This window comes from Cavia porcellus, unplaced genomic scaffold (genome assembly GCF_034190915.1).
Source record: "Cavia porcellus strain 051 isolate PalLab524CR breed Dunkin Hartley unplaced genomic scaffold, mCavPor4.1 scaffold_2, whole genome shotgun sequence".
NCBI lineage: Eukaryota > Metazoa > Chordata > Mammalia > Rodentia > Caviidae > Cavia > Cavia porcellus.
The window spans coordinates 137768830-137782487 of NW_026947485.1; the positions used below are offsets into that span (position 1 = coordinate 137768830).

General features: G+C 35.5%; 1 protein-coding gene and 1 non-coding gene across 12 annotated transcripts in view; both read right to left on the minus strand.

Moving 5' to 3' along the window:
- Positions 1–13658, minus strand: part of Apc (APC regulator of WNT signaling pathway) — a 116034-nt gene that overhangs the window by 40953 nt on the left and 61423 nt on the right. For all 11 annotated transcript variants that reach the window (XM_063245453.1, XM_063245452.1, XM_023561410.2 and 8 more), the window contains 4 exons: positions 13111–13219; positions 10100–10213; positions 8115–8198; positions 110–211 (listed from right to left, as the gene is read on the minus strand). In XM_063245453.1, the coding sequence (XP_063101523.1) occupies positions 110–211; positions 8115–8198; positions 10100–10213; positions 13111–13219 (409 nt within the window). The remainder of the gene's footprint in view (positions 1–109; positions 212–8114; positions 8199–10099; positions 10214–13110; positions 13220–13658) is intronic.
- On the minus strand, positions 8357–8458 carry LOC111754522 (small nucleolar RNA U13). The gene has a single exon (XR_002789200.1). It is a non-coding gene; the product is annotated as a small nucleolar RNA U13 (small nucleolar RNA).

The following is a 13658-nucleotide window of genomic DNA, read 5'->3' on the forward strand; positions in this document are numbered from 1 at the left end:
CTAAGGAAATAGTTAAGATTTACAGATTATTTTGAGTACTATCTTCTCAATACTCCTTTGTGAGTATTTAAAACATTAATTTAAAAATGTAATAGAAGTCTTTACTTACCTGACTACCAGAAGGTGCCATGTTGATCTCTGCCACTCCTTGACTTTCATTCTGCCTCTCTGCCTCATGTAAGCCGGCTTCATGCTTGTTCTGAGATGATCTCTGCAAACACAGAGTTAACACCATCACATACAAAAATGATGTTTGCTTTCTTAGCCCACAGTTTCTTTTCCTTTTTTTAAAGCTCTGAATGCATCAATTATCCAGGCTGACAAAGGCATGGAATTGCACATTACACTTCACAACCTCCAGTATATCTATCAGTCGACTCTCAGTAAGAGGAAAGTGAGGTGTGTCCCTTGAGCATTAGAGCTGCACAAGACAAAGGATTTTCTGAGACTCACAGAAACACCATTCTCCACCAGCTGTGCTCATATCACTATCAGGGCTAAAACCCAGTGAGACCCAGTAACTGTCTTTTCTACAAAAGCAAACAATTTTTTGGCATTTAACAGAGCTGCAAATACAACCATTAAACTACCATTTAAGCTTACAAATACCTTCTGTGTAGGCATATTTATATACAGAATATATACACATTTTCTGTTAGTAAAAGTCATGTGAAACCAAATGACAAGCTCTTAGATTCTAATAATGAACAAAACTGAAAACCTTTCTAATGAAAACACCATCTGTTATATGAAATGCAAGATTGTATCGAGTAAAAGCACTCATTTCAAAAAAGATTAAATTTAGTACAAAGCTGTCGGTCTATAAAAACATCACTGCAAAGCCAAAAAACTCCCACAGATTTTCCTATACAGAAGCCCCTATGTACTACTTACTCTAGAAAAATGATACTCTGAAATAAAATTTACACTTGAAAATTTGACATAATAGTAGATAATTATACAAAATGGCTTCAAGTTTCTCTAAACATCAAGTTTTCCTAGACCATTTTAACATATGACTTAAAAAAAAAACTAACTTATAAGCAACATTTCTATCAATGCTGTGGTTACATGCAAGCAGAAGTGTGGGGGGGGTAGTATCTAGTAATTCTAAAATAGAAGAAAAACAGTATCAACTGAAACTCACACTATTAAAGTCAGTAAAATCAACAAGAGTGGAAATAGATGAGGTCAACAGAGACAAATATCAAAGACCACTAAAACTACAAAGATGTGATATCAACACAAGAGAAGATGTCAAAATACTTAAAGAAAAAATAATTACTGACCATCTGCCTTGGTCAGTTACTTGTCATAGGTGTTGAGGAATACAGTGTATTATGGATTAAAAATTGGTTGTCAACTTAATGCCAGCTGAATTAAATCAGTATAGTGCTGAGCGTAGATGTTTCCCCTGAGGAAAGCTGTCAGCATAAATAGAGACGGGGAGAAGGAGAGGCTAGGCGTTGTGGATTTCTCTAAGTGTTGCTGTTTGAGCTGTTGGTTCTCCACGAGGAGCTTGTCATGACTAGCTTCCCCCGTGTGAGTTCGACCACTGTCACTGGAGGAGCTCAGGACTTTGTTGGTGAAGAGTGGCTGTGGTTCACTTTGGGGGAGCTCTGGTCTTTACACTGACAATTGCTTCCTGGCTCCAGAGGGGAAGACAGGTGCTGTTTAATCTCCAGGAGAAACTCATCATGTGGCTTCCTGGCAGGTCCTCAACTTTGCTTATCATTGGAGGGCAGGACCTCCATGTCACTGAGGATGACTATGGTACTTCTCAAGGGCAGCCCTGGTTCTTATTTTGAGTGTGACTTCTCAGCTCCAGCATAGAACCCTCAACCTACTGGCACAGCTCCTTCACCTTGCTGGCATGGACTTTTCTAGTTTCCACTGCTGACCTTTGGGCCTTCCCAGCATGGATGGTAAAACAGACTGGCCTGAGTCCTTCTTGTGGGCTCTAGAACTCCAGCTGGACTCGCGGAAGGCACTGTCAGGGGCTCTAGGTTTTCATCTGGACTCATGCAGGACAGTGCTGTGGGATCCAGGCCCTTGGCTGAATATTTTGGGTCTTTAGTGTTGTGGATAGATTTCCTGCACTTTCTTGTGTTAAACTCTGGGTGATCATTATAAATAATATAAATTCTGTGTCCTGATTCTAATAGTTCTCCTCACACTCCTGACTACAACACAGTGCTAGCAAAAACAGACATTATTCTATGCTTTCTTGAAGCTTAGTCTATTAAAAAAAGAAAAAAGTTTAACAAGCTTACAGTCCATTCTCACTATCAAATAACATGAGAAAAGAGTAAAGTTAAAACTGAGAAGTGCTATAAAAGAGGAGTATAAGGTACTATAAGAACAGATAACATGGATATGACAAAGTCTAGGCTTTGGGAAAGAGCTGTGTTAGGAAGTGCCATTTAAATGGAGGACTAAAGAATTCTAGTTAACTTGAAAAAAGTGGAGGAACAGAGAAAGAGAAGTCTAGATAAACATAACCTGAGATGGGAGAAAGTGTGGCGTGTTACAGTAACTGAAAGAATTATGAGCCAGTTAGTGGTGTGCACCTGTGATCTCAGCGCTGAGAGAGGATGGGCAGGAGGCCTGCAAGTTCAAGCCAGTTGAAACAGAAAGATAGCAAGTTCAAGCTCAGTTTAGGCAACTTCACAGGACCCTGTCTCAAAAGTTAAAATGAGCTGGGATGTAGCTTAGTGCAAAGGTGGTGCTGGGGAGGTGGGGGATTATGACATGACTAGAATACTAAGTGGGGAAAGTAGGATGGTGAAAAACAAACACATGAAGAACACTTAATGATTTTGCCGAATCTGAGTGTGACCTGAAGGGAATACAAGTACAAGAACTAGAGTCTAGTAGTCTTGGAGGCTGAAGTAGGAGGATCATGAGTTTGAGCCCTGCCTGGGTAATTCACAGCAAGACCCTATCTCGAAATAAAAATATATAAAAGGGCTGAGGCTCAGTGAAAAAGGCCTGGGTTCAATTCCTAGGACCACAAAAAAATAATAAGTAAATAAATGAATTACAGAGGTAAATCTGATAGAGTTTGGTGCTACACTGGCTATAAGGAGTGTTATAGTTTATGTCAGTGGTCCCCAAACCTCATGCAATTATGGATGCGACCAAATCTAGTGTTTGTGATTGGTTCACTGTCTAGCACTCAGATTGGTGGTGTGAGTGATACATCCGCCTAAGGGTGGAGCCAGGATATGATGTAATGGCGGGAAGAAGATGTTGCTCTCTCTCTTGCCGGCTTCTGCCTTGTTGTTTGAGGCTGTCATGAACCGCAGCCCCAACATGTCACCCTGCCTAGGAGCCAACTGAGTATGGACTGCAACGTCCAAGAACTGTAAGAAATAAACCTTTCCTTCTTCCATGTTGGGCATCAGGTATTTTGTCTCAACAATGAATGAAAAGTAATTAAAACAAGGAGTGAAAAGAAATCTGGTGTCAAGTGTTATTCATAGCATTCAACAGTGAAGGTGCTATTCACAAAGGCAGGTTAAGACTGAAGAAGGATAAAAGTTTTGGGAGAAGAGCAATTGATAGAGGGATTAATTAATTATAATCTGGATATGTTGTATTTAAACATATACACTGAATACACTGATACACTGAAGTGGAGGTGTAGAGTAGGAACATAAATTTAGAAATCTGCAGAAAAATAAATTTGAGAGCCAACAGCATATAGTTGGTAGCTGAAATGCTGCTAAGTATGAATTAGACTGCTTAAGGCAAAGAAGACAGAAGAAAAAAGGAAGCCTTAAGGAATGCCTGCAAATAATATTCAGGTAAAAGATGAACCTAGGGCTGGGGATTTAGCTCAGCAGCATAAGCGCCTGCCTTGCAATCCCAAGGTCCTGAGTTCCATCCCCCGTACCAAAAAAAAAAAAAAAAAGGATTAAAAGATGAACCTAAAAGATCAAAGAAGTGAGAGGAAACCAAAAAAGTAACAATGGTGATGATATAAATATGGTAAACATTTTAAGAAAATCTAATGTTTACTATGTATGCATGAATCACTTAGCACCTGTTGATTTATTTAATCCTCACACAACCCTCTGAAGTATTATTATTGTCTCCACTTTGCAGATAAAGGAACAGAGGCACAAAGAACATAAGTACCTGGTTTTGGTTATGTATCTAGTAACTGGTAAAGCCAGAACTGGAATTATAACTCAGTATGACTCCAGAGCCCAATCTACTCAACATTTACTACTTTTATTTATTTTTTTTCCTCCTTCTTTCCTTAGTTGCTTGTCTTTCTTTTTCCATTGTTCCAAGGCTATAGGTCCACCTGAATTATTGGATGATTGTACCAAATTTTTACCAATGTTGGAGACAAAATAGACTATTGCTGATTCCTATGAAAGAAAAATTTGAGTTTCCTCATTGTCAAGGTTGCTGTAAACCTCCTGCAAGGTTTTCCACCCTAGATGACAGGACTGGGCAAAAAAAAATTTTTTTTTTTTGTCTTTTTGAAACAGGGTCTCACTATGCAGTTCAGGCTGGCCTTGCGCTCACTCTGTAGCCCAGATTGGTCTCAAACTTGCAATGATCCTTCTGCCTCAGCCACCCAAGTGCAGGGATTACAGGCAAGTGCCACCACACCTGGCTGAGAAATTTTATTTTTTAAAAATAATTTTGTTGGGGCTGGGGATTTAGCTCAGCGGCATAAGTGCCTGCCTTGCAAGCAGGCAGTCATGAGTTCGATCCCTGGTACCGGTAAAAATGAAAAAGACCAAAAAAAAAAAATTTTTTTTTTGTTGAGGTAATTATATAACATAAAGTTCATGTATTTTAAGTATCCAGTTAATTAATTTTCAGTAAAATGACCAAATGTCACCAGAATCCAGTTGTAGAATACTTTCATCATCCAGTAAGATCCTTCTTACCCACTTACAATAAATCCTTATTCTCACTCACAACTCCAGTCAACCACTCACTAATCTACTTTCTGTCTTTATGGGGTTGTCTTTTCTGGACATCTCATATAAATGGATTATGTTTCTAATTTATTGTACTTAGCAGACCTTTAAGGTTCATCCATATTATACAAAGTACCAGTAATTTATTACTTTTTATTGCAGAACAGTATCCCATTGTAAGGGTATACCACATTTCATTTATAGACATTTGTACTGTGCCCAATTTTGAGCTACAATGAGTAAGCCTGAATATCCAAGTTAAAGTCTTTGTGTAGACCTATGCTCTCTTTTAATTTCTCTTAGATATCTAAAAGTGTGGTTGCTAGATTACCAGGGTAATTCTTTAATATTCTGAGGAATTACCAAATCTGTTTTTCAAGTGGTTGCACATTTTACATCCCCCAATACAAAAAACATAAACAAATCCTCTATCGGAAATATATGTGTATTAGTGCCGAAAATGAAGATGACATGCCCAGATTCCATCAGCACAGTGTGCTATCTCCGTGTAGCTCCAAGCCCTTCCCCTTCCCTGGAGTTTGCTCTAAGTGTCTCTCCATTTGGCTTTTCCCGTTCTGTACTTGTACAGTAAAACTATAATTCCAAGTATAGCCCTCTCAGTGAGTTCTGGGTGTCATTCTACTGAATTAAAACCTCAGGTGGTTGTCGGAAGCCCTACACCAGTAATACGCTGGACAGAAGTGTGGGTGAGCTGGAGACAACCAAAACTAGTGGACAGCATCTGAGTTGGAAGCAGTCTTAAGGACTCTGCTTTTAATCTGTAGGGCCTGTGCCAACTCCGGTTAGACTGGAACAGAATTATACTGCAGTATACCCACCTGGGTGCAATTTATAGTCAGCTAGCAGAAGAGTGGGTGGCTTGGGGACACCAAAACTTTTGGGGTTCTAGCTAGGTGGAGGGGGCACACACTTTGTAATTCAAACTGAGAAGCTGAGGTAGGAGGGTTGCAAACTCAAGACCAATCTTGGCAACTTAGTTAGACCCTACCTCAAAATAAAAAGGGCTAAGGGTATAGAGTGATAGAATGCTCCTTGGTTTGATCCCTGGTATCACACAATAAAGTACTTGTGTGGTATAACACTAAATCCAGGTAAGGTAAAATTAGAACTGAACTGAATTGGAGGACAAAATGATGTCAAAGAATTGGTATCAAAATATAGTACCTGGCAACAATTTTCTTTCAAAAGTTTGAAGAAATTGCTACTCTAGTTTCCAGCTTCCAGAATTGGCTTTTTATTACTTATTTTCTATTTTTATTTCTGTCTTTTTGAGACAGTGTCTTGCTATTCAGTTCAGGCTGGCCTTGAGCTTGCAACAATTCTCCTGCTTCAGTCTCCCAAACGCTGGGATTATAGGACTATGCCACCATGCCCAGCTAGATTTGGCTTTTTAAAGTCTCAACTCATTTATGTTCTTGTTCTTTTGTGTGAAAATGTTTCACATTTTTTTCTCCAGGTATTCAGATCTTCTTTTTATCTTCAGTGATCTGAATTTCATCATAATCTGTTTTACTGTGGCATTATTTTCTCATTGAATACTATGGTATTCAATGAGAAAGATCTTTTTCTTTGAAAATTATATCCCCTTGGTTCTGAAGGATTTTAATTTATTTTATATGATGATTCTATCTCTACAGCTTTTAAAATTTTCTCCTTGAAGCTCCTTTATTTGGGTAGTAAACAGGATGATTCTGAATTTATTTTTTCTCTTGTCTCTTATTTTCTGACAAATTCATCTTTTAACCTTTTTACTGAGATTTTTTTGTTTCTGCTATTAAAATTGTAACTCTCATGGAGTCTTCTTATTCTCTAAATGTTGTGTATACTGTCCTTTTCTTGTTTCAAGGGTACAATTGTTAATATTAATCTTCGCTTTATTTTTGTAGCTATTTCTCTTCCTGTAAGAATAAACGATCTATTGCAATAATCATCGATCTATTGCAATAATCATCATTAGAAACTTTCTTTAAAAAAAAAATCTAGTAGTCATTAGTGTCTATCCATCTTTAAGAGTGTGCTATGTATGAAAAAGTTAAATGAAGCTCTGTGCCTCATGGATGGAGACTGTCAACTGTAGTGAGCCTGTACTGTGGTCTAGTTGGGCTGATGTGTTGGTGAACCTTCTGATGTAAGAAATCTTTAGTTCTTATGTATACCTTTATGCTTCTTTTGAGACAGGGTCTGGCTATGTTGTTCAGACTGGCTTCAAACTCACCATGTAGCACAGGCTGACCTCAAACTCACAGCAATCTCCCTGACTCTGCCTTACATGTGTGCCACCAGGCCTGGTATTCTTTTTAGGTTTCTAGGAGAAATTCCTTTCAGAACCTTGCCCAGTGATGACAAGCCTGGATGCCAGAGTGAGTTCCAGTATTAAGTAAAATTTTCACCTACTTCAGTTTTACATATGGTGTCCCCAACTTCAATTATACTAGCCTCATCCCTAAGGTCCCTCATCTTTTCCAATGGAAAAAATTGCTAATTTTTTGTTAGAATTGGAAAGCAGCATTCATCCAGCTGTGTAGAAGTTCTAGAGGCTTCATCTACTTAACAGATTTTCAATCACCTTCTTTTTAGCTTCTCCACCTTTATCCTTAATTTCAGAAGTAACTAGTGTAGCTTGTTCTAGAAACTTTTAGGATTCCATAATATACACTGTGTTGCTTCATGACTTTTTTTAAACTGTTGACTTAATCAATTCTCTACAACATGTTAGAATACTTATCTGCTTTTCCATTTCTCAAATTTTATTACTGTTCCCTCCTGGTCTTTACGTCTTTTATACTCTATTCTCTTACTATCATTTTAATGGGGATTGTAGAATAAGCACAGGTAAATGTTCATGATCAATTCTTACTATGTGTTTTCTACAAGGAAAAAGTTTACAGATTGATGATAGCTAAATTAATTATTTGACTATATGTAAACTGGTAGATGATGTAAAAGGTATCTATATTGGTAGCTCTACAAATTTTAACTATTAGGAAAAAATCAAAACAGTCAAGGATTTTGATACTTCCATGAAAAATTATGAAGTGCTTCAGTTCTCTAGAAGAATATCCATATTTCAAGGGTGCCACTTACTTATTTTATTTCCTAAGAATTACTGCCCATATTTATATACAAACAAAAAGTCAATTTACGAACCTCTGCTTCTGTTGCTTGGGACTGTAAAAGTTGTCGTATACGAAGTATGTCTTTTTCTATTTGCTGGATTCTAGCTATTCTTCGCTAAAATAAAATAGGATACCAAATTAGGCATAGTTTATTAAGTTAGTGCTAATGAATGCTAAAAATAATTAAAGTACATGAATCATACATGATAATTATATGCTATCACCTAATAGTTCAGATTTATGCCAAACCATTCTTTTTTTTTTTTTTTTCCATGTCAGATGGGTAATGTGCTGATGTCGTAACAAGGTTCAAAGGAGGCACATGTCATGCACGGAGCATGAACACCCAATCATCACGCTTATGAACCTGAGGATCTGCCAAACCATTCTTACATAAGCAGCACACACAGAGAAACATACACATCAATAACCAATTGGAGTTAATTCAATTTTTAATACATTTAACTTTTTAATACAATTAACTTTATGTAATAGGTTGCTAGATACGTTAAGTAAATCTGCACAAATTCAAGTCATATATCAAACTGCATGGTACACATATTGTGAAAATCAATACTTAAAAAGTTATTCTTAGAGGTAGAGGTATACTTGAGTGATGGAGTCCAGGCTTAGCATGTGGAAAAGCATTTAGGTTTCATTCCTAACAACCCCTCCAAAAGTAATTGTTAATATATTTCAAGAATGTGAAAATTACAACTGAATTTAATCTTTTACATTAATCTAGATATTAAGCTATACAGAAAGAACATCTGATTTGTTGTAAAATCAGGGTTTAAACAGTAGAATCTCAAAGTTACTCCTGTTATGAGTCAGTATTTTTCAAACTTTTTAAATACCTACTGCAGCTAAACACTATTTTTATTTGCAATAAAAAGATTACCAATATGGCATACCTTTTACTTCCCTACCATAGCAAGATCATCAAATGGCCACTAAGCAGTAAATGCAGAGTGACTTACATGGAATTGAAACAATGTGCAAAAGATATCTTTAAAATATTAAGCATTTTTTGTAATAATTTTAGAGCTACTGAATTTTCTATGTATCTTAACTCTAACCTTACAAAATTCTTATTAACACTTTTTGGTTCACTTTTCGTAGTTTTTTAGGCAAACAATTTTATCATTTACAAGAAACACTTCCTTCTTTTCTAGAAGTGGTAAATACTGTGGTATTTATACCACTTTATTTTTCTAATTGCATCTTTAGAGGAGTCTCTAAATAAAATTAAATAATAGCAATGGCATGTCAATGATTGAAATTATAATTTACTTTATTTCTGTCTTTAAAATTAATACAAAGTATGTTTCTGAATTATGGTAAATACTTGAGTTAAAAAATTTCACTCTATTCTTACTTTATATTTGAAATTCTTATTTAATCCTTCCCTTTACAAATGAGATTCCCTTGTAGTCCCATATTTTTTCCTCATTGTCATTTTTAGCCTACAACCACAGTCCAACTAAATAGAATATACATTATATATAATGTCACTATTTATATTTAGATTAACAAGTAAAAATTCTGAAGAACTGAAACTAGTTATCGGCTACCAAAAAAAAAACAAGCAACTTTCTTTTCCTTGTAATTCCAAGGCAGGACAGAATACTGGAGGAAAGGAAATAAATGAGGGAGACAGAATTATGTTAATATGGGTTATATTGTTCAGTGGTCATGGTAAATTCTCATCTGTTTCAAACTCATGACCTTGCACTTGCCAGGCAGGTGCTTGTGCCGCTGACCTAAATCCCTAGTCCCTATAAATTCTCATCTTGAAACAGGGCTAACATAAAGACATGTGTGCATGCATGTATGTGTATGTGTGTATACACACACTCAACACATTTTTTTTTTCTCTTTTGTGCCCTGGGCGCTGAACTCGGGGCCTTTTGCATGCTATGCGAGTGTTCTACCATTGACCCATATTCTTTGTCCCATAAATATCTCCAGTAAAAAAATGTTATCAATGTCAACATTTAGGTACACTTGAGTTACCTGTGCTCGCTTTTCCATATCCTGGCATGTGCCCAGTTGTTCTTCCATTGCAACTCTGATCTGCCTTGCTTCATATTCTAATTGCCTTCTGGTCATATCAGTTTGTAAGGAAAACTAAAACCACAAGTAACATAAAATATTAATATCTCATTGTATTTGTATGTTTATTAGTAAAACAAAGTATGTAAGTACTAATAAAGAAAATGGATAAGCAAATGTGTCCTAGTGCATGGGAAAATTATTTTTCACTCAAGCCCTAAAATTTCATTATAAGTGCTAGACTCAGCCTGGGTTGCTGATGTAAAGAGGAGCTAAAACACTGATTGTTCTAAATTCACAAATGGATTTAATTTAACTGGACTGTTTCATTTAAAATATGTAACTGGTTCAGTTGCAGTGAGCCTAACTTTAGTTCCCTTGTGATCCCACTCAAGATGCACTATTTCTAATTATTTCTAATTATTTCGAATTTCTAATTATTTCTAATTATTAAAAACTAACATAGTAATATGGACAACATGCTGAAAAAATCAAGAAACAGGCCCATTATCGTTAAGTTTTTATTTCAATGTATAGATTACTATATACATACAGATTAAAAGGAATTTATCCATTTGTAAATTTAAAAAATGAAGTTACAAAAAACCCTGTAAGTAATATAATAAAAAATAAACCAGCAAAGTCAACACAGATGTTGATAAAAATCCAAAACTGAAGCAAAGATGAAACAAATAAAAAGAAGTACTTCTTTATACTGTAGGTAAAACTCATTCAAAAACTTATTAGGTTTCTCATTAAAATTAGACACTGTACTAATTGCTAGGCATATAAAAGGATGAAAAGGAGAAAAAATATCATTAGATAAATGATAGGCAACAGTTGTAAAGGGTAATGAAGGGAATGGGGAAGTATTACTGATTTTTTTTTTTTTGTCTTTTTGAGACAGGATCTCACTATGCAGTTCAGCTGGCCTTGATCTCACTTGTAGTCCAGGCTGGTCTCGAACTCGCAACAATCCTCCCACCTCAGCCTCCCGAGTGCTGGGATTACAGGCGTGAGCCACCACACCTGGTTAGTATTACTGATTTTTCATATTCTGCATGCTTACAGAAAATCCATGTGACTCATGTCTGACTCAGAATAGCATTCTGGTCTAAGAACTCCAAATTGCACTGGCATTTTAAGTTAGAGTAGTTTTTTTTTTTTTAATCTTTTTCTCATATGCAAAACTTTCATATGCAGAATGTATTCCTAAAGGCATAATCAAATTCTGGGGGCTATATTACAGATAAAATAGTCTGCACGTTATTTCTTATGCTGGGTCAGTTGACCCTTCCCTCATTGTCCTCTACTTCTTAACTGCCCCTTAAAAAAATACTGAATGTGACCATAGTATGCTGCAATAAATATCAGTTGGAGCTGATGCTTTAAGCAGTGTCTAAGGTTTTGATAAGTATTTTTCCATGTAAAAGTGTTTTTTAAATTTGGTCCTCTATATGAAACCAAAACTTGTATAATTAAGTAAGTTATAAAATACAGGCAAGTTTAAGTTTGCTAAATGTTGCTAATGGCCCATAATAATGCCCTATATATCCTAAGAAATCAATATGATTGATATTTAATAAATAGGGAATAAATTTATTTGATAATCGACCTTTAGTTCAGATAGTAACCAAATGTTCTTGAGTTGTTATATATACCTAAGTCCTTTCCTGATACTTAGTGCGTGGAGACACATTGTGGATTTTATAGATTCTCTAATTACCAAAGTCAGTGGTGAGCAAAATTATGCTGTGGCAATTTTATTTATAATCATCCCACAAATTCCTTCTGGATTCCTAATTTTTATTTGCTGACAATTTTCCTGTAACTATCTTTCATCATTTGTTCCTTAATTTCCAGGAAAACTTTAAGGATACAGGAAGAGGAAGCCTTAACTTTCCCTCTCAAAATCCTGAATGACTGATTGTTCGGGGAAAGTGAGCACTTAAAACCTCTATTTCTAGTCCCTGCCAACCAGCCTTATTCAGGTTTACTATGTTTCTGGAAAAAGCTTTTCCTCTTTTTGCTTTTACATTTTTATCCATCATCTTCTTTTAAAAGTGCTACTGGTAAATGAAAAATCTAAGCTAAGAAACCAAGTTATACTCTAACTAGTCTATTTTCTGTTTTAAAAAAATTATATCAAATATTTATGGACAGCAGTTGAGTACAATTGTGAGATTATTAATGTATTTCAGAAGCTTTCTTACCATGTGCCATTATATATACAAAAGTTAAATATGGCAAGGTTGGGTGGAGAGGGAGAGTTTGAATAGTTTTTTTTTTTGGTCTTTTTTGACACAGGGTCTCACTACGCAGTTCAGGCTGGTCCTGAACTCACTCTGTAGCCCAGGCTAGCCTCAAACTTGCAAAGATCCTCCTGAGTGCTGGGATTACAGGCATGAGCCACTGCGCCCGGCTCTGAATAGGACTTTAACACAGTAAAACAAATTATGGACAAATTAGCTGTTGTCATTTATACGTAGAAAGGACTGAAATTATCTTCAAAGACAGTTTTCTTATAAAAATTATCTGGCATGATATTATGATACAAAAAACAGGCAGATGGTAATAAACATTTCTGCACAGTGTGTTTGGAAATTCAATATATACAACTAAGAAACAGTTGCCTAGTAGAATCCTGGGTACTTCAGGACTTCAAATTTAACAGATTTTTTCATCTAGGGGCTTAAATATATTTTAGAGGACATTTCAACATCTTTATAAATTGAAATTCAGTAACTATAAATCAATTCAGTATTCTTAAAGTTTCAATTAATAACTTATGTACTTTTAAGGATCAAATTATTAAAGTCTAAAATAAAGGGGCTGGGGATTTAGCTCAGTGGCATAAGCACCTGCCTTGCAAGTAGGCAGTCATGAGTTCAATCCCCGGTACCGATAAAAAAGAAAAAGACAAAAAAAAAAAAAAAAAAGTCTAAAATAAATTGTACTGCCAAATTACTTACATTTTCAGTTAAAGGAAGACTATCTATTCTTTTAGTGAGATTCTGAAGTTGAGCATAATACCAGTCTTTTTCCTTTTCTTCTTTGTCAAGATCAGCAAGGAGTAATGACCTATTTTTTAAAGAAAGGTAAATTTATACAATGTTAATACAGACTGCATAAGAGCAATCCTTACCAGTTTTTTGTAGTTATTTAAAATAAAAATATTCATAATAAAAATTTCTTACTAATTTGGATTTCTGAAGGTAGGACTTAGAATATAAGCATTAAAATATGAATATAAAAGTTATCCTGTTGTTATTATTAAACAAATTAGTGCTTGTCCTTACTAGCATACTTACATTGTAACAAAAAGCATTGTGTACTTATACTCTAAAAAACCTCTTTATGCACTTATACTCTAAACATACAATGAAGGGTAAAAGCAGATACAACAAAATCCAAAATCAGTACAAGAATAAGAAGTATATTAAAGGAGATCAGAAAAGTAGCACTTGTGCAGGAAACAAAGCTAGACTATAGGAAGCTACTACTTTGGACATAATGTGGC